The 27792-nt window shown below is 38.1% G+C and overlaps 1 protein-coding gene across 2 annotated transcripts in view; it reads left to right on the plus strand.

Annotated features, from left to right (window-relative positions):
• CC2D2B (coiled-coil and C2 domain containing 2B) overlaps positions 1–27792 on the plus strand; it is a 96578-nt gene that overhangs the window by 23490 nt on the left and 45296 nt on the right. For both annotated transcript variants that reach the window (XM_088842194.1, XM_088842195.1), the window contains 9 exons: positions 589–686; positions 6108–6248; positions 7700–7805; positions 7997–8115; positions 10425–10602; positions 13455–13605; positions 15438–15585; positions 20874–21012; positions 24917–25120. In XM_088842194.1, coding sequence (XP_088698320.1) covers positions 589–686; positions 6108–6248; positions 7700–7805; positions 7997–8115; positions 10425–10602; positions 13455–13605; positions 15438–15585; positions 20874–21012; positions 24917–25120 — 1284 coding nt within the window. The remainder of the gene's footprint in view (positions 1–588; positions 687–6107; positions 6249–7699; positions 7806–7996; positions 8116–10424; positions 10603–13454; positions 13606–15437; positions 15586–20873; positions 21013–24916; positions 25121–27792) is intronic.

Genomic DNA, 27792 nt, shown 5'->3' on the forward strand with positions numbered 1-27792 from the left:
AATTGTGATAGGCTTTTTCTGCCTATCCCTGTTACAGAGAACAGTTTCCCTTGGTTTTATTCCTTTGTCAATATTCTCTGTTGTTATTTCTCTTTGTTTTATAGTTTCTTCAGTACATTTTGTTGATTTTATTTGATTTCTTTTCATATGTTGCTATGTATTTATTCTTTTATAGAGATATATAGATGTAGATATAATTATAAAATACTTATATAGATAAGATTGTGATGATGACAGTGGATATGGATAAAGACAGATATCTTTTCTGTAACCATGGGATATTAGGTAGAAGATAAAATAGATTCCTGTGTTCAGTCTTCTATCTTGATTGATTGATATTTCTTTATGTTAATTGATCAAATGACTACCTAGGAGTTTCACGATATAAGGTTTCTTTCTTAGACAAATATTGAGGTTCTTTTTCAGTTCTGCCCCAAGGTACTTTTATGAAATATATTTTGGAAGACAAGACAGTAATACAAAAAAAGTATGCACTTGTGTTTCTGCTGCACATTCTTAGACCTACAGGTGAACTGGAGTGATAGTAACAGGTGGATGAAGTGTACCAAAAAAGCTCTTTTGTTTTAGCTTAAAGCACTGACGGATACTACCAAATTAGCAAATGAAAATTCAGAAATAAGCCAGCTGACCAGAAAATCTTTGCAGGATTATTATTGGCAGATAAGGTAGGTTTTTGGACATTCTTGTATTCATCAAGCATTTATTAAGGAGCTTCTTTAAACAAAGTATTGTACTATGCTGTGGAAGATATAAAATAAGAAACTAACAATATCCTTAATATTTTTAAAATTGAAATATAACTGATTTACAATATTTTGTTAGTTTCAGGTATACAGCAAAATGATTCAGTTGTAATTTTCAGATTATATTCCATTATAAGTTTTATCAAATATTTGCTATTATAAGATTTATCAAATATAATTCCCTGTGCTAAGCAGTAAGTCTTTGTTGCTTATCTATTTTATGTGTAATAATTTGGGTTAATCCAACACTTCTAATTTGTTCCTCCTTCCCTCCTTTTCCCCTTTGGTAACCTTAAGTTTCTTTTCTATGTCTGTGAGTTTGTTTCTGTTCTATATACAGATTCATTTGTATTATTTTTTGGATTCCACATATGTTATATAGTATTTGTTTACTCTTTTGACTTGCTTCACTAAGTAAAATACTCTCTAGGTCCATGCATGTGTGCATGCTAAGTTGCTTCAGTCGTGTCTGATTTTTTTGCGACCCTGTGGAGTGTAACCACTAGGCTCCTCTGTTCATGGGATTCTCTAGGCAAGAAAACTAGAGTGGGTTGTTATGCCCTTCTCCAAGGAAATCTTCCTGACCCAGGGATCAAACCCACATTTCTTATATCCTCCTGCATTGACAGGCAGGTTCTTTAGCAGTAACGCCACCTGGGAAGCCTCTGTAGGTCCATATGTTGTTGCAAGTTATAATATTTCATTCTTTTTTATGACTGAGTAATATTCCATATATGTGTGTGTGAGGGGATATACCCATCTTAAACTAATCATCTGTGTTGATGGGCCCTTGGGGCTTGTTTCCATCTTCTGGCTGTTGTAAGTACTGCTGCTATGAACGTTGGGGTGCATGTATATTTTCCAATTAGAGATTTTCTGTTTTCTGGTATATACCCAGGAGTGAGACTGCTGAAGATCCCTTGTCTTTAGGCAGTTAAATGGTTCCAACTTTTTGTAACATTTTTGTGTAAAAATATTTAATAGAAGTATCACATGAAAGTAGTTGTAGTTTTATTAATATGATCTATTTATTTAAAAATATATGTTGATTAAAAACTATTACAAATTTATTGATACCTTTCAATTGACTTGAATCATGTTTATCTCAAGTGTTTGTATGTTTGAAAATTAGTATGCATATACCTATGTGGAAGATACATTCTAATTTAGTCTAAAAGCAATACTCAATGAGTATGTAGAGTTAAGAACCCTTATTTTAGAAAAGTGGTCTACAATTTGGGAATCATTAGCTAATAGACTAGCTAGGAAGAGAAATTAGGAAAGTATAAAATAATTGGAAAAATAATTTAAAGACAATACATAATTATGTGTCAAGGAATCTCCAAAAGCAGGAAAACTCTTTGGGGAGGTACTTATTGGGTAGAAAGTTAAACTTGCACAAAGATATGACAACTCTATGTGATTTGATAAAGAATTTCTCTGACTTCCTGCCCATTGACCTAAAATGGCTCTACAAATTCTTAACCACTGGAGGCAAGTTGTTTTAAATAATTGGGTTTCCTAGAATAACCTAGTTCAGTATAAACATTGTTACTTGAGGAAGCTGACATATGCCTTGTACAAGTACTGGCATATAGTGAACTATCTCTGTAAATAGTAGTTGAATGAATGAATGAATGAATAGAAACCATCAGTATATACAAAACAGTAAATTACTGTTGTTTATAAGGTCTAGTCAAGGCTATGGTTTTTCCCGTGGTTGTGTATGGATGTGAGAGTTGGACTGTGAAGAAAGCTGATCGCCGAAGAATTGATGCTTTTGAACTGTGATGCTGGAGAAGACTCTTGAGAGTCCCTTGTACTGCAAGGAGATCCAACCAGTCCATTCTAAAGGAGATCAATCCTGGGTGCTCATTGGAAAGACTGATGCTAAAACTGAAACTGCAATACTTTGGCCACCTCATGTGACGAGTTGACTCACTGGAAAAGACTGATCCTGGGAAAGGTTGGGGACGGGAGGAGAAGGGGACGACAGAGAATGAGATGGCTGGATGGCATCACCGACTCTGTGGACATGAGTTTGAGTGAACTCCGGGAGTTGTTGATGGACAGGGAGGCCTGGCGTGCTGTGATTCATGGGGTCGCGGAGAGTCGGACATGACTGAGCAACTGAACTGAACTGACTGACTGATAAGGTCAACTAAAACTTAAAGCCAAAAACACTCATTGACATAAAGAACGCTGAAGAAGTAACGGAAGACTAAGGAGCAAAGTGTGGTAAATATGTGGCTAAGTCTCAGTGAGCAGTCATGTAATGATGTTTTACAGGGCATAAAATTAGAGAGTTCACAAAATAGCTTAAAGACTTTAAGACATAACACCATAAAACTCCTAAAAGTGAAGTGAAGTCCCTTAGTCGTGTCCGACTCTTTGCGACCCCGTGGACTGTAGCCTACCAGGCTTCTCCGTCCATGGGATTCTCCAGTCGAGTACTGGAGTGGGTTACCATTTCTTTCTCCAGGGGATCTTCTAGAAAGCATAGACAGAACATTCTCTGACATAAATTGTACCAATGTTTTCTTAGGTCTGTCTCCCAAGGCAATAGAAATAAAAAACAAAACTAAACAAATAAGCCCTAATCAAACTACAGACTTTTGTACAGCAAAGGAAACAGACAAAAACAAAACCAAAAAAAACCCCAAAAGACAACCTATGGAATGAGAGAAAGTATTTGCCAATTAAGCCTAACAAAGGCTTAATCTCCAAAACATATAAATAGCCTATACAATTCAATAACAAAAAACAAAACAACCCAATTGAAAAATGGGCAGAAGACCTAAATATAAATTTCTCTAAAGTGTAAAGGTGGCCTGTAGGCCCATGAAAAATACTCAACATCACTGATTATTAGATAAATGAAAATTGAAACTGCAATGAGATACCACCTCATACCAGTCAAAGTGGCCATCATTAAAAAGTCTACAAGTAACAAACGCTGGAGAGAGTGTGGAAAAAGGGAATCCTCCTACCCTGTTGGTGGAAATGTATGTTGGTGTAGCCACTATGGCAAACAGGATGGAGGTTCCTCAGAAAACTAAAAATAGAATTAACACATGGTCCAGCAATCCCACTTCTGGGCATATACCTGGGTAAAGCTATAATTCAAAAAGATGCATGCACCCCTATGTTCATAGTAGAACTATTCACAATAACCAAAACATGGAACTAACCTATAATAAATGTCCATCAACGATGAATAGATAAGGAAGGATGTGGTATGTATATACAATGAAATACTACTCAGCCATAAAAAATGATGGCATTTGCAGTTTCATGGGTGAAACTAGATTGTCATACTGAGTGAAGTAAGTCAGAAAGAGAAAAACAAATACCATATGATATCACTTCTATGTGGAATCTAAAGTGAACCTATCTACAAAACAAGCAATCTAACAGACATAGCGATCAGACTTGTGATTGCCAAGTGGGGAAGGAGAGGAAGGGACTGGGAATTTGGGGTTGGTGGGCTTCCCTGGTGGCTCAGAGGTTAAAGTATCTGCCTCCAATGCGGGAGACCCGGGTTCGATCCCTGGGTCGGGAAGATCCCCTGGAGAAGGAAACGGTAACCCACTCCAGTATTCTTGCCTGGAGAATCCCATGGATGGAGAAGCCTGGTAGGCTACAGTCCATGGGGTCGCAAAGAGTCGGACACGACTGAGTGACAGAACAGAACAGATGCAAACCTTTGCATTTAGAATAGATAAACAATAAGATCTTACTTCATAGTACAGGGAACGGATACAATTTCTTGGGATAAACCATAATGGGAAAGAATATTTTAAAAAGAATGTGAAAGTGAAAGTTAAGTTGCTCAGTCGTGTCTGACTCTTTGCAACCCGCTGGACTGTAGCCCACCAGGCTTCTCCGTCCATGGGATTCTCCAGGCAAGAATACTGGAGTAGGTTGCCATTTCCTTCTTCAGGGGATCTTCCCGATGCAGGGATCAAACCTAGGTCTCCCTCACTGCGGGCAGACACTTTAACCTCTGAGCCACCTATATACATAAACTGAGTCACTTTGCAGTACAGCAGAGGTTGGCACAATATTATAAATCAACTATACTTCAATAAAAAAAGAGTTAAAATATGAAACATTTAAAATGGAGTAAAGAATGGAGAAGGGTAAAAGTAATTAAAGATATTTGCATTGGCGATTAAGACTTTAGTAAATCAAGGACTTAAATTTTAACTTATAACCTCTAAACGAAGAGAATAAAAAGATATAGTTTCCAAATCAAGAGGAAAATGAGATAATAAAATAATACTCAACTGATCCAAAAGAAGGCAAAAAAAAAAAAAAAAGAAAAAAGAGAAAACGGAACAGAGAAACATGAGACAAGGAGAAAGCACAAAAGAAAATGGTGATGTTAGACTTAAATATATCTAAATGGGTTAAGCAATCCATTTTTATATAGACTGGATTATATTACTTTGCTATTCAAGTATTATACTCACTATCCCATCAGGCAAAGTACTTCTAAATTTGAAGCAGCAGTTCTGATTGTTAGTCTGAAAAATATGATAAATATACTACAGAATGTCCAGAAAACCTGGAAATACATGGATTTTAGTAGAGTACTTTTGAATAGTGAAAAACCTTAAAGACGCATAAATCTCTAAATGGAATTTCATTCTCTATATGAAGATGTGAGTAAAATGGAAAAAAAAAAAAAAGAGGTGGGGATCCCAGAAGAGTTAGTGCAATAAATTATTTGGAGCCATTTGTAATGACTTGTAGCTCTAATCCACTAACATGTTTTTTTTTCATTTTTATTGGAGTCTGGTTTGCTTTAGTAGATTTTCCTGTGCTATACAGTAGTTTCTCATCTATTTTATACACAGTGTCAATAGTGTATGTATGTCAATTCCAATATCCCAATTCATTCCACCCATGCTCCTTTTCCCCTTTGGTATCCATATGTTTGTTCTGTATACCTATACCTCTATTTCTGGTTTGTAAATAGATTGCCTATACCATTTTTTTCAAATTCCCTATATTAATATATGCGTTCATATGTGATACTTGATTTTGTCTTTCTGTGTCTGACTTACTTCATTCTGTAGACAGTCTCTCAATCCATCCACGTCTCTACAGATGACCCAGTTTCAATCCTTTTGTGACAATAATACGCCATTGTATGTATGTACCACATCTTCTTTATCGATTCCTCTTTTGATAGACATTTAGGCTGTTTCCATGTCTTGGCTATTGTAAATAGTACTGCAGTGAACATTGGGGTGCTTGTGTCTTTTTGAATTCTAGTTTTCTCTGGGCATATGCCCAGTTCACTAACATATTTTTAATCTAACATTATTGTTGTAGTAATACAAAACAACGCTATGAGTTAGAAAAGGAAAAGGACTTTTCCCTATTGCACAGTATATTACGGACTTGGAAACAGATAAAATCCCTTCGACAACGACAAGGGTTTACAAGCACTTCAGTAAAGTTACAGTTTCAGAGGTGAGTGGCTGCTCTGTTTGTTCTTATAGGTCTCCTGAGGAGTTGCCCACTAATCACTGGGAATTAACAGAAACTGGGAAAAAATCCAGAAGTTAGTCAACTGCTTGATGTAGTCAACAAAGAATTTGTATCTGGAATATATAAACAGTAGTTACAGCTTTAAGACAACTGTTTTCCAGAGCAGCTGCACCATTTTCTATTCCCAACAGAGCATATCATATCAAAGAATCTCCTTTTTAAAAGATGAAAAGTTAAAGACTAAACTTTGTACTGAAAAATGTAAACCCCTGCCATCTGCAAGTGTTCCAGATAACTGGGGTTTTGCTGGACTACTAATGGAAGAGGAATAATAGTAATACCTACTTCGTAGTGTTGCTGTGAGAATTAAGTGAGTTAATATGTGTAAAGTACTTAGAACACTGCCTGGCATGTCCTTAGGAAGTACAATGTTTGAGTTAGCTAGTAGTAATAGCAGTGGTTATAGTGGTTGTGAGTGGTGGTGGTGGTAATATTTGTAGAAATAATAGTAGTACAGCAGTAGTAGTAGGTGGTGGTGGTGGTAGTAATACACTAGTAGTAGTAGTGGTTGTGAGTGATGGTGGTGGTTATATTTGTAGAAATAATAGTGGTACAGCAGTAGTAATAGGTGGTGGTGGTGGTGGTAGTGATACAGTAGTAGTGGTTGTGGGTGGTGGTGGCAGCAATAGTTGCAGTCGTGGCAGTAGTGCAGTAGCAGTAGTTGGTGTTGGTGGTGGTGGTCATTGTAGTACTGGTAGTAAGACAGTAGTAGTGGTTGATAGTGGTAGTGGTGGTGGTGGCAGTCACCATATTGGTAAGCAGTCATGAATTTCTTACTGTTTATGCATAAATCCCAAGGAGTATAACTGATTTACCACTCACTATTGCTGTAGTGTCTTGCCCTTACACATGCTCATGTTCACAGCTTAAGAGATATGAGAGGGACTTGCTTGGTCCACTTGGACTACCACTTGCTTGGTGGTCCAGGGGTTAAGACTCCATGCTTAACCATGCAAGGGGTGTGCATTCAATCCCTGGTCGAGGAACTAAGATCCTACATGCTGCCTGTTGCGGTCAAAAAAAAAAAAAAAGAAATGAGAGGAAGGATGGGTTATGCCTTTAAATTTTTATCTTCCATCCCCATTGGTTCCTTATTGTCATCAGAGAGGTTTCTTAATATCCTTAGAAAGGGCGTAAAAATACTAGCAGTAAATTAACTGGGCTTCCCTGGTAGTATTTAATAAGTAGGGAGAAATCTATGAATACTGAGAACAAGCTTATGAAATTTTATATTTATATGCATATATATGTTTGTGTATCATACTGATAATTTCCTTGGGATATAAAATTAATGTAAGAGACTGTGATGTATGTGTGTGGTGTGTGGGCAAGATCTCTAACAACTCAAATAATTCCACTTTTTCTGTTTTAAGGTTGAAAATGAATAAATGTGATGAACAAAAACAAGAATTGTCGAAAATGTCTGGGACTGAGAAGAAAACTGAAGGAAAAGCATTTAAGAACAGGAAGAAACAGGAGGTATTTACACTGCAAAATAACATTCAACTCATCCTAACTGGTTATATTTGTTTGATAGAATAGTCATAGAATAGGAAATCTTGATATTTGTAAGTTACCCAACGAAATGACAAATAAAAAAGTTTAATTTTAAGAATAGTTGTCCTAAGCATTGAACTTACATTATAAATTATTTATTTTTCTGTTTCTAGAGCTTCTCATATTTAGCTTCAGAATTTGAAGAAACAGATATTGAAATAGTAAATCCAATTACCATGATACCACAACTTTCTTTCACAGCAGAATTAACAAACTTATCTAGATGTTCACTGTAAGCATTTTCAAAATTATTTTAAGCATTTTCAGATTATTTTTCTTCATTATATGTTATCTAGTTACTGTATTATTTCTTTAATAATGTTAGATTTCCTGATTGCTAAGTTTAAAAAATAAATTTGCACTTCTAATTTCTACCATAGTTCCATGATATTATCCTCATTTTAGAGATGGGTATTGAACTTCTAGTTTATGACTGAGGTGGGACATAAACCAGTTTGGTGTGATGATTGGTTTTTTTTTGCTGTGGTAGTAATTTTTGTTCAGGTATAAATAGGTGGACTATAAAGCCACTGTGAAAAATAGGATTGTATGGTCATCCTTGCTTGTTGAAGGTTCTCCTGGCTTTCATAGAAAATGTTCTGATTAGAAAGGACCCTCTGGAAAGTTTTTCTACTTGGACAATACAAGCTTTTTTATTTCCCAGTTGTGACTTCTTCCTTGACCTTTAAGGTTTACTTTCTACTCCTAGGAAATCCATGCATAACAGATATCATGCCGATCCCCATTTCTCCTATCTCTAAGCTTTTGGATCTCATTTCTCTTAAAGAAGATGTAGCAACTTAGAGCACTGAACTAGGTACAACTTTCCAACCTCTGTCCCATGAAACATTTGGTACCAATTCATCTTTGAGTACCGTGAATGTACATTATTTAGTGCAGTGTTGGAAGATAGTGGGTGTTCAATAAATACTCATGTTCATTAAATGAATGGTAATTAATTAATGAACAATTAAGTGGTTAAACTTTTAAATGAACATAAAGAGTAGCAAACACAAAGGCAAAATTATCATTATCTTCTTTCTGACTAGAGAAATAGAGCAGTGAAGCAATGTTTTATTTGTTCTACACCTGCTTCCAAAAAGGGGCCCAAGATAATTTCTTGTGTAAGATGCCCACAAAAGGACCATCTAAATAAGGATAAGAGAACAGCCATAAAGTGGAAGTTGGAAATAAAGAGAGAAAAAGAAGGAAGAAGATATTTGTGCTGGAAAGGCTAAGATAAAACTTAGAGGAAGTCAAGGCAAAAGGAAATTAAATGCTTTATATCTTTTCACAGCAATTGCTATCATGGGGCATTGCTGTCATTATCCATTGAAAATGTCCAGTTGAATAAGAGTTGAATCTTTAGAAAAGAATAATACGTTTATGTCAAACAGAGAGATAAAAGGAGTACATGGATTAAGGGAACATTAAAAAGAGTTTACAGGTGCAGAAAAGGCAAGATTTTGTGAAGATTTAATCTTCACAAAGATTTTGTGAAGATTTTAATCCCAAATTAACAAATTCTCATAATCAGTAGATAAGCTCATTATTTAAACTACTTTCAGAGGGCAACGTAAGGGACATATTTTATGAAACTATTAATATTTCTTTAAAGGTAATTGGGAGGAAGGTAAAAAAACGACCACCAGGGAAATAGGAAGAATAAGTAATCTATTGTCCCATACCCCTTTGAGAGATTATAGAGAAGATGGGCAGATATGCTGGCCCATAGGATGACCAGGGTGGAGAACAGAAGGGAATTTTATGTTTCAGCCTATGGCTTATCTTCCAACTAGTCTTTTACCTTCTGAAAATCAGGATCAAATCTTAACTATCATTAGGTCAATTGACTTGCATCTGAGAAGATAGTCAATAAATGTTGGTTGAGAGAATGAATGAATGGGTGGAGGGAAGATGCCTTAGGAGTTCATATTATCGAATGGATCCATTTTTTTCCCCAACAAGTGTTGTCATAGTAGCCCCAAGGCTGGCCTCTGATCTTAGGGTTCAGAGAAACAGTGTCCTGGAAAAAAAGAATATATAACCTAAAGCCTAAAGAGATTCACAAAGACCTTTAAGAGGACACAGCAAGGCTGTTGTCTTAGTCACCTGTTTGAGGTTATTGAAAACATAATGTGTATGTGTATGTGTGTGTGTGTGTTTTAAAAGTTTGAAAATATTTTTGAATTCTTGACGCAAACCCCTCACCCCCATTCCTAAGTCCCTCAGTTTTTTTCCTCTCATAAAACATCTTATAATGGATGTATTCTAATCTCTTTAAGTTATAATTTAGTAAAATAAATAGTTGAATGATTTATGGTACTTTAATTTTAGTTCTTTTTCTGTTTCTGAGTTAGCATCTTTTTAAAGAAATTTCTATCTGTGGATAAGAGATAGGCAAATGTTACTGGGCTTAAAGACAGCATTTGTCCTCTAAAATTACCATATTTTAATATGTTGAGATGTATTTTGAAAAGAATAATATTTTATATCTGGTTTGCTTCTCAAGGGTCTCTTAAAGGTTCATTTAATTTTTAGGTACGAACAAAAGAGGAGAGCCAAAATTCAAAAGCTTAAATATTTTATTAAAATCTTATACAACGATAAACAAGTTTCTTGCACTTCAGTATCTCCTCTACAGTTTGATTTTAAAGTCATGTTTCAGCAAATTTTCAATATTCAGTTAATATATTGGCCTGAAACAATTTGCTTGGAGGTATGCCATTGTCATTTAATTTTGTATATTGTTTTATACACTACATAATTTAAAATTTATTGTTAGTTACTATTATGTTTTTTTATATTAAGACATTAAGATAAGATATTAGTATTTATAAATAATATACTTATAATTCATCAGTAGTCTTTTATGCTTTAAGTACAAAATTATTTGATTTGCAGTTGTTCTAAATACTTCTTTCCTGCTATAATTCTTGCCAACTCTAGACATTCATTTATTAGTGAGGTGGAAGAGGTGAAAGAAGGTTGTTTAAACTGTGAATAGTATAGCAATTGTTAGTGTTGAATAATTTCTTTAAATTGCCCCAACCTTGGCTTGGTGATTTCAGTCTCTTGATATATTTGCTCATATTTTTAAAAAAATTTTAAAAGAATCTGATGAAGAAACACACATGTAGCAGATCCCTGATCCCTTTCCAAAGACCCCATCATAAAAATCCTGGCACTAAAAGAAGAAAATATGATGATGAACACAAATTAGAAACAGTAATGGAGTCTAGATAACACGTCTTGATGGTTAATGTAAGAGTTAAACTTGAGTCTAAACCTGAAAGAAAAGTTAGGAGGAGTAAAGATTTGTGTTATATGAGTATGGAGTGGAGTCTGAGATTATTATTACAAATCTAAATCAGTTAATTTTCAATGCCTGAAATAACTGTGCTATCCCTGATCAAAAGCTGTATTCATTTTATTCATCTGTGCTATTAAGTTACTCTCATTTTAAAATGTACTTCTGTTGAAAATTTTTTAAATTAATTTATTTATTTTAATTGGAGGCTAATTACTTTACAATATTGTAGTGGTTTTTGCCATACATTGACATGAATCAGCCATGGGTGTACATTGTTGAAATTTTTATTTTGAAAATACGCTGACTACACTTGCCTACTATTGTTCCTAAAATAAATTGTGATATTATAGTCTAACCTCTTGAAGTTTAAAATTACCCCCTCTTCCAAAATAGGTAAGTGTAGATTTTGAGTCCTTCGTCATCATCAATTAGCACATGATCCTAACAAACTAAGAGGCAGAGAAAGAAAGAAATCTATCTAGGGATAATTCATACCATTAACAGCTGCTGCTGCTGCTGCTGCTGCTAAGTCACTTCAGTTGTGTCCGACTCTGGGTGACCCCATAGACGGCAGCCCACCAGGCTCCACCGTCCCTGGGATTCTCCAGGCAAGAACACTGGAGTGGGTTGCCATTTCCTTCTCCAATGTGTGAAAGTGAAAAGTGAAAGTGAAGTCGCTCAGTCATGTCCGACTCGTAGCGACCCCATGGACTGCAGCCTACCAGGCTCCTCCGTTCACGGGATTTTCCAAGCAAGAGTACTGGAGTGGCTTGCCATTGCCTTCTCCGTTAACAGCTGCATGAATTGCTAAATAAATCTATATGCCCTGAGGAACACATACGAACCTACATTTCTAATTTTATCATTATTTTTCTTTTTTAATATAAATTTATTTATTTTAATTATTTTTCTTTACTCCTTCTTCACTTCAGCCAAACTGAACTGTTTGTTTTTTTCCCATATATTTTTGCAATTCCCTACTTAGACTTTTTTAATATTGCAGTTTCTCCACTTATAATGCCTATTTTCATTCTCGACACGTCATCTCAGCTACACAGGTGTTGATAGCTGCCGTTGGGGACAAGTCGTTTCCTGGGAGATTCCAGGTGTCATTCTCTATCTTTACATCTGCTGCTGTCCAGGATCTGGCCTCCAAAGTTCCATGAGAATGCATGGACATACCCTAAGCAAGTCCACAAGATTGATGTGTAAAATCAGAATGCCAACTGAATATTTGAATATATTTGTCAGTTCATTGTCTCATTTTAGTTAGCCAGTTTACTAATTTACAATAAGAAATTGTTTTCAGAGATGTAAATACGTAAAATCCATTACCTATAATTAGCTATAACCCCTGCAAACCTTTCTGTATTAGCGATGCCTTTGGCAAAGGGACCAGTGTGTTGGCTTAAATTCACTCTTATAGGAACAGTATTTAGATGACCAGAAAAATATTTACCTGTTTGTCTTGCGTTTTTCTCTGCCTTCTTGGTTATCAACTGTCCTTTTGGTTGGTACATTCTTTTTTTATCTTTTAAGGGGCATTTACCCTTCTTGATTTTCTTTTCTTTAGAGCACATATCATTGTTTCCCCAGACACTGATAACAGAGTATAAGTCAAAATAATATTTTCCTATTGAAAAAATTTGGGTTTGTAGTTATGGCAGTGATGGAATTCTAGTAGAAAGCACAGCATGCAGAATCAGAAGACCTACCCGGTAGATGTCTGTACAACAGCGTACTCAGCGCCTCCCTTACTCCTTCTTCTGGGACTTTTCCTTCCTTCCCTGCCGTATAGCTCCTTTAATCTGTCCTTGGACCCCATGAGCCAACAACTCTCCCTTTTTCTTAGGCAATTCAACCCAAGTTTCTAACACTTTTAATAAAAATTAATAGAGTTTCATATAGAGATTTCAGCTCTTCATTTATAAAATGGGAAGAGTAATGCCTATTTCCTGTAATTTTTATCAGGTTTAAATAAGATAAAAGGACTTTTAAAGTGCTACACAAAAGTAAGTTCTTTGGGTATTGTGTTATATGTATTGAATTCCCAGAACTATATTTCTAAGCCTTTTATTCAGTTGATTTTCTTTGAAACCAGTGAAAGGCACTATACTTTTAAACACATAAGATTACCTAATTTTATCACAATCATGTGGATCAAAGGCTCTAGAGCAATACCTATTTTACATTTTAGTATTTTTTTTAAAATTATGTTAATGATGAAATTTGTTATCAATCATTTCTTTTATATTTAGGTTTATGAAATAAGTAAAAGGACATGCTTATTGGCAAAACTATATTTACCCTTACCTAACAGCACAGAGTTGAAAAGCAAAACTATTTTGGAATATCTAGAATTTAGCTCTGATAAACTGGTCATACCTGCATATGGAGAAGTAGGAAGCAGTAAGTTTATTAAAAATGTGTCTTCCCTCCTATTTCCTTCATGAGTTCTATATCCTAAATGACCCTGGGTCATTCATATGAATAAAGAATCCTATTCATAGAGTCATAAAGTATGTTGGTAGATGCCAGGGGCTGGGGGTGGTGGGTTGTGGGGTGGGAAGGGAGAATGAGGATTTAGTGTTTAATGGGGACAGAGATTCAGTTTAGGAAAGTGAAAAATTTGGGAGATGGTGAGAATTGCACAGCAATGTGAATGTACTTAGTGCCACTGAAATGTACAGTTAAATGTTGTTAAAATAGTACATTTTGCATTATGTGACCTTTACCACAATTAAAAAAAAACATTAAAAAGGAATCCTGTATTTACAGTGTTAGGTTAAAACGAATTAAGTTCTTCCAGACAGTAAACTAATTTTTAAAACTTTGACTTGAATCAGATCTTTGGGAAATCTAAACTTTGGGACAAGCTCCTTTGCTTTTCCTAGGTCGTCTGAGACAAGAGCACTGTGCTTTGTATAATGTGAGCTCCACACCTAAGTGGCGAGATTGCTCTGCCCCTACCTGACCTTTGAAGTGAAGTGAAAGTCTCTCAGTTGTGTCTGACTCTTTACAACCCCATGGGCTATACAATCCATGGAATTCTCCAGGCCAGAATACTGGAGTGGGTTGCCATTCCCTTCTACAGGGATCGAACCCAGGTCTCCCACATGGCAGGTGGATTCTTTACCAGCTGAGCCACCAGGGAAACCCACCAGATGGTCTGACCTTTAGTAAAGGCTGAAGATGCTCCAGGACATGTTGATTCATCTTTGAACTGAATAAGGGAGGGAAGAGGAGAGAGAAAAGAAAAGATAAGAGAGAGAGGAAAGAAGAAGGGACTTTTTTTTTTACTGTCTTTGAATTGATTTTACTCCTCCTGCAATTTAAGTTAGCATGTCTGCCAGAATGCTGTCATTCCTCTTCTCCCTCGGTTCCCTTCTCTCTCGCCTTCCTTGGGGTGTTGTAATTGCTATGTCCATCTGGTGGAAAGAAAGGGAGTATGAATGAGTGAGCAAGGAGGAGAGAGAAGGAAATAAGCAGGCAAAGGAACAAGGAAAGTAGAGAAAATGAGGGAGGAATGTAGTCTGCTTAGATAAAGTCCAGATGAAGCAGAAGAGCAGGTTGTGGAGACCTTGGAGAAAAGTCTTAGAAAAATGTAGGATGCACTAAGCACTTGGCAGAGTTTTAAGAAATATCACTAAGCTCTCTGGAGACTGAGAAAGAAGATGAGGAGAGGGAAAAAACTGAAGAATGTAGGAAAGGAGCCAAACAGTAGCTCTTTTTCTGCTAGCATGCCTGCTCAGATGCTAGTTGTGTCAGATCCTTTGTGACCCTATGGACTGCAGCCTGCCATGGAGTTTCCCAGGCAAGAATACTGAAGTGTGTTGCCATTTCCTGCTGCAGGGGATCTTTCCCCCCACTCCCATACCCTCTGTCAGGGATCAAACCCATGTCTCCTAATCCTACATTGGCAGGCAGATTCTTTACCACTGAACCACGTTGGAAAGCCTTTTTTTTTTTTTTGCTGCCAGTGGTTTTTTTCCTTGCTGGCAGCCACTCCCAGAAAGAATGGTTTGAAAACATGTTCAGATAAATTCTCTCCCCTCTTGTTTGTAGTCTGTTTGAAACAGTCTGCCTTGAGGGATTTTGGGTAGGAGTTGAAGGAGAGCTGTAAGAATAGAGCCTGCAATCAGCATAAACTTTGTATTTCTGGGGTTCCAGGAACACATAAAAGGGGAAAAAACAGTAATGTGCTCAAATATTCATATGTTTTTAATACCTTTAACAAACAGATGTGCCCTTTCTTCTTGAGGAAAATGGAACTGAAGAACTTTGTCTTTTGACGTCAGGAAAAGTAAGCTATTCTCTATCATGGGCCATAGATGAAAATGGTGTTCCTCTGACACCCATGTCACAGTCGTTACGATCTGCTTTCTGCAGGTAATAAACTTTACGCTTGAAAAATAATGCCAGTCCTCAGCAAAGCATCACACAAAACCTACAAAAGGGAAACTCTAGATAAATGGTAGGAACAGTTTAGTTTACTTGGATGTTGCTTAATTTTTATTTGTATTTGTAAATATATAAAATATTTATTTTATTTATAATCACTCCACCAAGGCAATAAGTGTCTTTATGTGTAAGAGAATGTGTCTCTTCAATGTTTAGGATTAGAGCCACATGGATGATGACAGAGGTGGTTCCACAGTCCTTAGACTGTGTAGGCAAAGGCCAAGACTCCCAAGGATTTGATTTCTGGGACCTTTATCTTTCCCAGTCATTCTGGATTATGCAAAAAATAATAATTTTTTGCATTATCAATTTGCTGGAAGAAATTGCTGGACATAGAAATTTCATCTATATCCCACAGCTTCCTAGAGAAATTGGAGTTAACTTCTAGACCCTATCCACAAACAGTATTACTAGAAGTACAGTAGAATTCTATAAAAATGATGATAATGCTGGCTTATATACTGTGCTATGTTTGAGTAAGATGACACACATAAAGGGCCAAAAGATCTCATCATTAAATTAATGAATGATAATAGCAAAAGGATAGCCTTTTCCCTCCCCATGTAAACACATATTTTTATTTATTTATTAATTTTTTTAAACACATATTTTTAAAAAAACAGGCTCAGTTCAGTTTAGTTCAGTTGCTCAGTCGTGTCCGACTCTTTGCCACCCCATGAATCACAGCACGCCAGGCCTCCCTGTCCATCACCAACTCCCGGAGTTCACTCAAACTCACGTCCACAGAGTCGGTGATGCCATCCAGCCATCTCATTCTCTGTCGTCCCCTTCTCCTCCCGCCCCCAATCCTTCCCAGCATCAGAGTCTTTTCCAGTGAGTCAACTCGTTGCATGAGGTGGCCCAAGTATTGGACCTTCAGTTTTAGCATCAGTCCTTCCAATGAACACCCAGGATTAATCTCCTTTAGAATGGACTGGCTGGATCTCCTTGCAGTCCAAGGGACTCTCAAGAGTCTTCTCCAGCATCACAGTTCAAAAGCATCCATTCTTCGGCGATCAGCCTTCTTCACAGTCCAACCCTCACATCCATACATGACCACTGGAAAAACCATAGCCTTGACTAGATGGACCTTGGTTGGCAAAGTAATGTCTCTGCTTTTTAATATACTATCTAGGTTGGTCATAACTTTCCTTCCCAGGAGCAAGCGTCTTTTAATTTCATGGCTGCAATCAGCGTTCACAGTGATTTTAGAGCCCAGAAAAATAAAGTCTGACACTGTTTCCCCATCTAGATCCAACTATATGACATTATGGGAAAGGCAAAACTGTGGAGACAGTAAAAATATCTTTGTTCACCAGAAATTAGGAAAAGGGAGGGATGAATGGGCAGAGCACACAGGATTTTTAGGGCAATGAAACTATTCTGTATGGTTCTGTAATTGTGGATACATGTCATTATGTATTTGACAAAAATCCATATGACATACGATACCAAGAGTAAACCTTACTGTAAATTACGGATTTTGAGTGCTAATGATGAGTTAGTATAGGTCCATGGATTATAACAAGTGCAACTCTTTTATTGCAACAAATATAATAAATTATAACTCTGGTGCAGGATGTTGATAGTGAGGTAGGCTGTGTATGTGGAAACTGTACTTTATACCAATTTTGCTGTGATCCTGAGTTCAGTTCAATTGCTCAGTCGTGTCCGACTCTTTGCCACCCCATGAATCACAGCACACCAGGCCTCCCTGTCCATCACCAACTCCCGGAGTTCACTCAAACTCATGTCCATCGAGTCAGTGATGCCATCCAGCCATCTCATTCTCTGTCATCCCCTTCTCCTCCTGTCCCCAATCCCTCCCAGCATCAGAGTCTTTTCCAGTGAGTCAACTCATCGCATGAGGTGGCCAAAGTATTGGAGTTTCAGCTTTAGCATCAGTCCTTCCAATGAACACCCAGGACTGATCTCCTTTAGAATGGACTGGTTGGATCTCCTTGCAATCCAAGGGGCTCTCAAGAGTCTTCTCCAACACCACAGTTCAAAAGCATCAATTCTTCGGTGATCCGCTTTCTTCACAGTCCAACTCTCACACCCGTACATGACCACTGGAAAAACCATAGCCTTGACTAGACGGACCTTGGTTGGCATGATCCTAAAACTCCTTTTAAAAAATTCCTATTTTTAAAGTAATATAATAACATTTTAAAAATATTTATATAAATAATGTGGATTAAATAGGAAATTAAAACTGAAATTAGAGACTTTTTAAAAAAAATTTTAATAAATGGTACAAAGCACAATGCCAAAAACATTAACAGTTAAAATTTCACCAAATGAAAAAATACTATAGAATACACAGTTGTAAAAAGCTACATTAAGTTATTTTACAACTACCTCAAGCTGCAAAAAGGAAAAAAAAAAGAGACTGTTTTTAAAATAACAATGAGAACACTATCTACAAAACTTGTGGCATATAGCCAGAATCATAGCAAAAGTTCATAAGTGGTCTTCTTGCATACATGAGTGCTGAATTGCTTCAGTTGGGTCCGACTCTTTGTGATCCTACGGACTGTAGCCTACCAGGCTTCTCTGTCCATGGAATGTCTCCAGTCAAGGATACTGGAGTGGGTTGCCTTGACCTCCTCCTGAGTGGTCTTCTTGGTAAATAAGAAAGTTTTAGAGAAAAAAACTAAACCAATGTCAGTAGTCCTCAACAATTGATGTTGAAGAAACAGGAAGTGGATGTAGATTACTCATCAAGAAGCTTGACAGTAAAAAGAGGCTGAAAATAAGAGAAAGAACAGAATCAAAGTATGGAGTTCCTAAAAACTGGGAGCAGTATTTATCTTCCAAAAGAAAGTGATGAAATTCATAGGAAAAGTCAGAATGTATTAGAAAGAATATAAGATAAAGAAGCCACCTGCCAATACAAGCGATGCAAGAGACTTGGGTTTGATCCCTGAGTCAGGAAAATCCCCTGGAGGAGGAAATGGCAACCCACTCCAGTATTCTTGCCTGGAGAATCCCATGGACAGAGGAGCCTGGTGGGCCAGAGTCCATAGGGTCACAAACAGTTGGACATGACTGAAGCAACTGAGTACACACGCATAGAATGTACAACACAAATGTGAATAGCTGACTCGTTTGAAAAGACCCTGATGCTGGGAAAGATTGAGGGCAGGAGGAGAAGGGGACGACAGAGGATGAGATGGTTGGATGGCATCACCGACTCAATGGACATGGGTTTGGGTGGACTCCGGGAGTTGGTGATGGACAGGGAGGCCTGGCGTGCTGCAGTTCATGGGGTCGCAAAGAGTCGGACATGACTGAACGACTGAACTGAACTGAAGAATTTTGCTTAACATTCTATCAAACCATGCATTGGCTTTGTTAGGAATAACTTCCAAAGATTTGATAGCTTACAGTGCATGGTGTTGGATTCATGATCTCCGAAGAAGTAAATTGAGCTTCTGGATCAGGGACCAGGCTTGACCACTCAGGGCTCTTGTGTGGGCAAAAGTTTTATTACAGTGAAAAAGGACAGAGAAAGCTTCCAACATAGACATCAGAAGACGGTGGAGAGCAAGGGAGCTGTATACTTTTTCAGTTGGTTATTAACAATAAATCAAAAGAATGTTTCAAGTTTGTAAAGGTCTTACTAGACTCCACTCCCACAATTTACATTTTAAAATGATGGTATTAGAACTAATAATGTCAAGATCTTACCAGTCCCACTCCTACAATATACATTTTAAAATAACAGGATTATCTTAATGGGCTTCCCTTGTGGCTCAGCTGGTAAAGAATCTGCCTGCAATGTGGTGGACCTGGGTTCAATCCCTGGGTTGGGAAGATTCCCTGGAGAAGGGAAAGGCTACCCACTCTAGTATTCTGGCCTGGAGAATTCCATGGACTGTATAGTCCTTGGGGTTGCAAAGAGTAGGACACGACTGAGTGACTTTCACTTTCTTAAGAAGGAGAAATATGTTCTCAAGCAGGATACATTGTTGTTATAAAATCCTTAGTACAGAGTTTAAGATGAGTTGTTTTGTTGTGTTATCATCAGCTCTGGGCTTAAAGAAAAAAAAAGTCTGTAATGGGATAAGTTTTATGTGACTAAGACTAAGGAATGTAGAAAAAAACTTTGTTCTTTTCTCCTCTTTGAGAACCCCAGACCCCTATCTCCTCCTCGGGGACCCCATACTTCTTATCAACCTGCCTAAGAATTGACTATCTCAGATTCATCATAAAAAATATGAATAGATACTGATGGAAAGTGGACAGTGTAAAATGTGTATCCATGTTTGGGCTGACATGATGAAATCTGAGTCAGAACTGTATTATTGAAATCGTAGTTTATAGACTGGAATTTTCCCTGAGTACTACATAGAAAGGATCTTAGAAATCTTTCAGTCTGAAGCATTCTAATTCCACACGGTGAAATGAATTACCCATGAAGAGAGAGATGAAATAACTGGGATAATTGATGGCTGACAAGAAACCCTTTCTGTTTAGGGTTGAATTTCCTCTGCATTTTGCCTGTAGTTGAGGTCACTAAGATTGCACTCCCAGGTGTGCTAATGGTAAAGAACCTGCCTGCCAGTGCAGGTAGACATAAGATGTCAGTCAGGAAGATCTCCTAGAGGAGGGCATGGAAACTCAGTGTTCTTGCCTGGAGAATCCCATGGACAGAGGAGCTTGGCAGGCTGCAGTCCATAGGGTTGCACAGAGTCAGACATGACTGAATCGACTTAAGAACACACTTAAGAATACATTCTAGCCTGTCTTTCATAGCTCTCCAACTTCTTTTTTTTTAATTTAATAAATGGTGCAAAGCACAACTTCTAAAGATATGGCCTTATAGGACCAAACAAAGATATTCTTCTGACTCATACTTCCCAGTTAATTGTATTACATACTCTATATTGTGTTTCAGCTATAAAGATAGAGCCTAAAGATGCTTTTTATATTGTGTATTTTAGATTGCAAAGAGGAATATTTATGGGCTTTACACTTAAGAAGCTTGTGTCTTAAGGGAGGGGTAGACAGTTATCAAAAAACTATCATACAGTTAGAATGTGAGAAGAACCAGGGAAGATAGCACATCTGAACGTTCTGTTTTATCCTTAAATGCAGAGGATTGATAAGCGTAATCTTAAATACCTGTAATGGGTAGGTTTTACCCCATATAACAGATGTATCACCTGTATATTACATACAAATTCACAACATATTTTTCCTTATGTTAGCGTGTTAAGGAATGTAGATGCAAGAGGTGTTCCTGAAATTCCATGGCTTATTAATGCACAGAAGCTTTCTGAATGGGCCAGTGAGGTCAGAATTGACCCAAATAACCCAGAATGTTCTGATTTAATGGAATTTATTATGGTAAGTTGTAGCAAAATATCTGTACTGTAAATATATTTATTAAGCTCTATACTCTTATATAGGAGAAGGCAATGGCACCCCACTCCAGTACTCTTGCCTGGAAAATCCCATGGACAGAGGAGCCTGGTAGGCTGCAGTCCATGGGTCACTAAAGTCGGACACGACTGAGTGACTTCACTTTCCCTTTTCACTTGAGAAAAGGCGACCAACTCCAGTGTTCTTGCCTGGAGAATCCCAGGGATGGTGGAGCCTGGTGGGCTACCGTCTATGGGGTCGCACAGAGTCGGACACGACTGAAGCAACTTAGCAGCAGCAGCATACTCTTATATTCCTCCACAGTTTGCAGTATATTTTTCTAGGCACTAGGAGTCATTAAAAGTCAACCTGAAGACAAAGTTTTCAGCCAGTTTACAGTATTATGAGGCAGTTAGAAATTCAACGCCTGGGAAAATGATTGGTAGTCTACCACTATTTAGCAGCCCTTGCTTGGTGCATCCAGCAGAATAATCTCCAGGTTGATATCAGTTGTACATCTACTGAGTACCGACCATATTATTAATTGCTGAGGACCTCCTCCTTCCCTCAAAGACTCTATTCACTTCTACTGCTGCTGCTGCTGCTGCTAAGTCACTTCAGTCATGTCCGACTCTGTGTGACCCCATAGACGGAAGCCCACCAGGCTCCCCCGTCCCTGGGATTCTCCAGGCAAGAACACTGGAGTGGGTTGCCATTTCCTTCTCCAATGTGTGAAAGTGAAAAGTGAAAGTGAAGTCGCTCAGTCGTGTCCGACCCTTAGCGACCCCACGGACTGCAGCCTACCAGGCTCCTCCATCCATGGGATTTTCTAGGCAAGAGTACTGGAGTGGCTTAGCCATTCTACTACTCCTGCTCATAGCCAACTAAACTGCTCTGTGTGCTCCAAAAATGCTTTCCTCATACTTTTATCCATGCCATTCCCCTCTGCTTAGAAGGGTGCCTATATCAGCTATTTTACCCACCCTGCAAGTCTGGTAAATACTTCCTTGGCAACCTTGTTACCGAGTTCAAGCTACCTCTGCTCCCCCACACGATAGGCCAGTGAATCCGGGAGATAAGGTGTTGAGGCAAGATATACGGCTTTGTTTGGAAAGCCAGCTGACCAAGAAGATGGCAGACTAACATCTCAAAATAACCATCTTGTCAGCATCTGGATGCCAGTTTCTTTTATGGATCAGAGATGGGGGATGGACATAAGGAAACAAAGTAAAAAGGACTTTTAATCTTTCCAGTATCTCCTGGAACTGCAAGCCTCAGGCAGGGGAATGTGTTAATTTCTTTCTTCCTGCCAGTCAGGTGGACAGGGTTATGAACAAAGGCACTTTAGCTTAAGTCGGGCAGAGGGGCAGGGTTTTTTGAGGCAGGCCATTATGTGTGATTTTAATAACAATATAAACGGAAAGCAAGTCAAAGAAACAGTTTCAACATGGAGTCAAAATTGACTTCTCCCTGCAACAACTTCAGTTAGATATCGGCTTTTCTTTTCTTGACCTCCTGTTCTTTTTTTTTTCTTTAATAAGTCTTAGAGAGCTCTTCAAGAAAATTAGAGATACCAAAGGAACATTTCATGCAAAGACGGGCTCAATAAAGGACAGAAACGGTATGGACCTAACAGAAGCAGAAGATATTAAGAAGAGGTGGCAAGAATACACAGAAGAACTGTACAAAAAAGATCTTCACAACCAAGATAATCACGATGGTGTGATCACTCACCTAGAGCCAGACATCCTGGAATGTGAAGTCAAGTGGTCCTTAGGAAGCATCACTACGAACAAAGCTAGTGGAGGTGATGCAATTCCAGTTGAGCTATTTCAAATCTTGAAAGATGATGCTGTGAAAGTGCTGCACTCAGTATGCCAGCAAATTTGGAAAACTCAGCAGTGGCCACAGGACTGGAAAATGTCAGTCTTCATTCCAATCCCAAAGAAAGGCAATGCCAAAGAATGCTCAAACTACCGCACAATTGCACTCATCTCACACGCTAGTAAAGTCATGCTCAAAATTCTCCAAGCCAGGCTTCAGCAATATGTGAACCGTGAACTTCCAGATGTTCAAGCTGGTTTTAGAAAAGGCAGAGGCACCAAAGATCAAATTGCCAACATCGGCTGGATCATGGAGAAAGCAAGAGAGTTCAGAAAAACATCTATTTCTGCTTCATTGACTATGCCAAAGCCTTTGACTGTGTGGATCACAATAAACTGTGGAAATTCCTGAAAGAGATGGGAATCCCAGACCACCTGACCTGCCTCTTGAGAAACCTGTATGCAGGTCAGGAAGCAACAGTTAGAACTGGACATGGAGCAACAGACTGGTTCCAAATAGGAAAAGGAGTACGTCAAGGTTGTATATTGTCACCCTGCTTGTTTAACTTATATGCAGAGTACATCATGAGGAACGCTGGGCTGGAAGAAGCACAAGCTGAAATCAAGATTGCCAGGAGAAATATCAATAACCTCAGATATGCAGATGACACCACTCTTATGGCAGAAAGTGAAGAGGAACTCAAAAGCCTCTTGATGAAAGAGGAGAGTGAAAAGGTTGCCTTGAAGTTCAACATTCAGAAAACAAAGATCATGACATCTGGTCCCATCACTTCATGGGAAATAGATGGGAAAACAGTGGAAACAGTGAGAGACTTTATTTTGGGGGGCTCCAAAATCCCTGCGGATGCTGATTGCAGCCATGAAATTAAAAGACGCTTACTCCTTGGAAGGAAAGTTATGACCAACCTAGACAGTATATTAAAAAGCAGAGACATTACTTTGCCAACAAAGGTCCATCTAGTCAAGGCTGTGGTTTTTCCAGTGGTCATGTATGGATGTGAGAGTTGGACTGTGAAAAAAGCTGATCGCCGAAGAATTGATGCTTTTGAACTGTGGTGCTGGAGAAGACTCTTGAGAGTCCCTTGGACTGCAAGGAGATCCAACCAGTCCATTCTAAAGGAGATTAATCCTGGGTGTTCATTGGAAGGACTATGCTAAAGCTGAAACTCCAATACTTTGGCCACCTCATGCGACGAGTTGACTCACTGGAAAAGACTCTGATGCTGGGAGGGGTTGGGGGCGGGAGGAGAAGGGGACGACAGAGAATGAGATGGCTGGATGACATCACCGACTCGATGGACGTGAGTTTGAGTGAACTCCGGGAGTTGGTGATGGACAGGGAGGCCTGGCGTGCTGTGATTCATGGGGTCACAAAGAGTCGGACACAACTGAGCAACTGAACTGATGGATCTATTTATAAGATAGAGTTTGAGCAAGCTCCAGGAGATGGTGAAAGACAGGGAAGCCTGGGATGCTGCAGTCCATGGGATCAATGAGTCAAACACGACTGATCAATAGCAAATGGATCTATCACTCTGCCTTTACTGTAGTCATTCGTCCATGTGCTTTGTCTTTCCCTGTGGAACTACAGCTAGTAAATCTTTGTCTCTCTTATGGCACTAGCACTTTTCCTCTCATGTACTGTGTCCTCACATTTGCATTTATTGAACAAAGCAGTGCATAGATTATTGCAATTAAGTTTCCTCAGATCATAGCTTCCCAACTGACATGCTGAATTGTTTACTTGTACATAGAGCTATTGAACTTCTCTCAGCTCATGGAGCAACTGGATATAAAAAGCATCATCTTTTAACCCATTGTACAGTAACATGTTTTCATTTTCTGTATAAATCATGACCAGGAAAAGGTTGAGAATCTATGTAGGCTAGATTCTGCATTTTTTTTTCAGATTTTCTATTACATTCAGTTGTTCCATTTCCTGTTTATATTGCAGTTCGCATATCTCACAGTTTCAACTGTTTTGAGGTCTTGAATTTTAAAAAAATTATTTTAAGCAAAGACTTTACATTATTTGTGTTTTACAGTACATAAAACATAAAGGACAGGATATCCCAAAGTATTTTCGTCTTGAACAGTTGCAAGATGAATTTAACTTTGTTTCTGAAGAGGAAATGAAAAAGAGTAAACGTTTCCAGCTATTGCAACTTAGAAATGCTGGTCAACTAGATGTTTTCGTTCTACAGCAAATGCCCCTTTATGATAGAGAGATTCCAGATTTAGTCTTCCAGGTACTTGGTTTCTATTTGAATATTGCTTTTACTATGATAAGTTAATGTTTTGCTGCTTTAAATCTGTCTTAATTTTTTAAAAACTGACTATCTGTAGACAAAAATTTTCCCGTTCTTAAAATTTTTTTTTACTTGGAGTGTATTTGATGTACAATATTTATAAAAGTTTTACAGGTGTATAGTATAGTGATTTACAACTTTTAAAGGTTCTGTTCCATTTCTAGTTATTCTCCAGGCAAGAATACTGGAGTGGGTTGAAAAGGAAATGGTAACCCACTGCACAGCACAGCACATCAGTATTCTTACCTGGAGAATTCCATGGACAAAGGAGCCTGGCAGGCTACAGTCCATGGGGTCGCAAAGATTTGGATACGACTGAGTGACTGTCACTCACTCACAGTTATTATAAAATACTGACTATATTCCATGTGTTGTACAACATGTCCTTGTAGTTTATTTTATACATGATAGTTTGTGCCTCCTAATTTTTTATCCCTCTATTACTCCCCAATAAAATTTCAACAAATCAAAAAGCAATATATTATATATAAATATACAATTGTACATCATAATCTAGTAGGGTTTATTTCTAGGTAACAGAGCTAATCTAATTAAGGAATCTATTAATATAATTTACCACATTAACAGAATTAAGGAAGGAAAAAATATGCTCCTCTTAATAAATGCCCAAAAGGCACTTAATAATTTCAGTGCTCATTCATGATGAAAGCTTTTAGCATCCTAGAATTAGAAGAGAATGTCTTTAAACTGATTAAAAATATTCAGTATTTTGGATTTTTCTGCTGATGCAAACTGCTTTGAAAAGAAGTGTTTCAGGTCAATTGTAGAATTGCGGGAATGGGAGAAGAGGACACCTACACACCCACTGGATAATTAGATGGAGTTTCAGATTTAATTAGCCAGGAATGCAGAAATATACAGAAGTCGGGCAGAACACAGGGCAGGAAAGTGCAGCAAATTTTGTGGTTGGTTTTTCCTGGACTCTGGTACTATGGTGGGGGTTGGGGAATATTAAACTTCTTGTGGCATGTCCACATAGAGTAGGGTTTTGCAAGAGCTAAGAACAAAACAAAAAACAAAACAAAACAAAATACCTGTTCAAAATAGGCAAGATTTACATTACCACCCCAGAAAAATTAATATGTTCATGGTAAATGCACTTCCATTTAAGGGACTGTTTACGAATGTTGGACTCCTCTAGTTCTTAAACCCAATTCAAGGTCAATAAGGCTATATCATCCTTCAAGAGAAGAAATAGAGCCAGTGCCTAGGTGTCCCTGAGCAAATTCACTGTCACCAGCTTTTCAGCATTCTGGAAAACCAGTTCCTTATAAACTATCCCTTGATTTGATTCAGTGCCCTATTATCTGTGTGGCTCTGAAACTGTTTGGTATAATGATCACTATCAGAAATCAGTTTCCTCATAGACTCCTACACAAACATTGTACTTAGTAGCTAACCATCAGTTTTCCCATTAATCTCAACAACCTGAAAATGCCTGCTATCATCTCTACCAGTAAGAGCCAATGCATTAAGCCAGAAATAAGAAAGGAAAGAAGAAAATTAGAATTGGAATGGAAGAGACAAACTACCCATGTTTGCAGAAAATTCATTTGTCTATGTGGAAAACATAAGAGAATCTACAGCTAACTGTGCATGCTGACCGTGCTAAGTAGCTTCAATCGTGTTCGACTCTTTGCAACCTTATGGACTGTAGTCCTCCAGGCTCCTCTGTTCATGGGATTCTCCAGACAAGAATACTGGAGTGCGTTGCCGTGCCCTCCTACAGGAGATCTTCCCAGCCCAGGGATTTAACCCATGTCTCTTATGTCTCCTGCCTTAGCAGGCAGGTTCTTTACCACTAGTACCACCTGCACAAGTAATAAATTTGCTGAAGATAATATTCACTTTTAAGAATAAATAGCTACTTTTTTATTTTAAAAGGAAAATTGTACCTCTATAATAGAGAAATCTAGTTGTTACCACCTTGACTTAGTGATCCAGCTTAATCTTATTAAGTGCGGTAGGCAGAATAATGGCTCCCTAAGGTGATGGACAGGGAGGCCTGGCGTGCTGTGATTCATGGGGTCGCAAGAAGTCAGACACGACTGAGCAACTGAACTGAACTGAACTGAAAGATGTCTACTCCCTAATGCCCAGAACCTATGAAAATGCAATGTACCTTGCTTAAAATAGGGAGATTATGGTTGATTATCTGGGTGGACCTAATTTAATTGTATGAGCCTTTACAAGCAGAGAAAACTTTCCAACTAAGAGCAAAAGAAAGATCGCTTTTGCAATAGCAGGAGAAATCAGGAATTCCAATCATGAGAGGGACTCAGCATGTAGTTGCTGGCTCTGTGACTTAGTGGTCCACCTGTGAAGATTGGAGAGAGATCTCTGGACGCTAAGAGTGGGCCCGAACTGACAGCTAGTGAGGAAACAAGGCCTTAGTTCTGTAACCATGAGATATTAGATTCTGCCAACCATCTAGATGAGCTTAGAAACAGATTCTTCTCAGAGTCCACTGGTGAGAACCCAGCTGGCCTAAACCTTGGTATTAGCCTTGTGAAACCTGGAATAAAGAGCTAACACCACTATAGATAAGTCCATTTGTATCATGAGACAATCTAGGCTTCTAACCTACAAAA

This window comes from Moschus berezovskii, chromosome 12, assembly GCF_049115385.1.
Source record: "Moschus berezovskii isolate FMDL1 chromosome 12, NW_MosBer_1.0, whole genome shotgun sequence".
Classification (NCBI taxonomy): Eukaryota; Metazoa; Chordata; class Mammalia; order Artiodactyla; family Moschidae; genus Moschus; species Moschus berezovskii.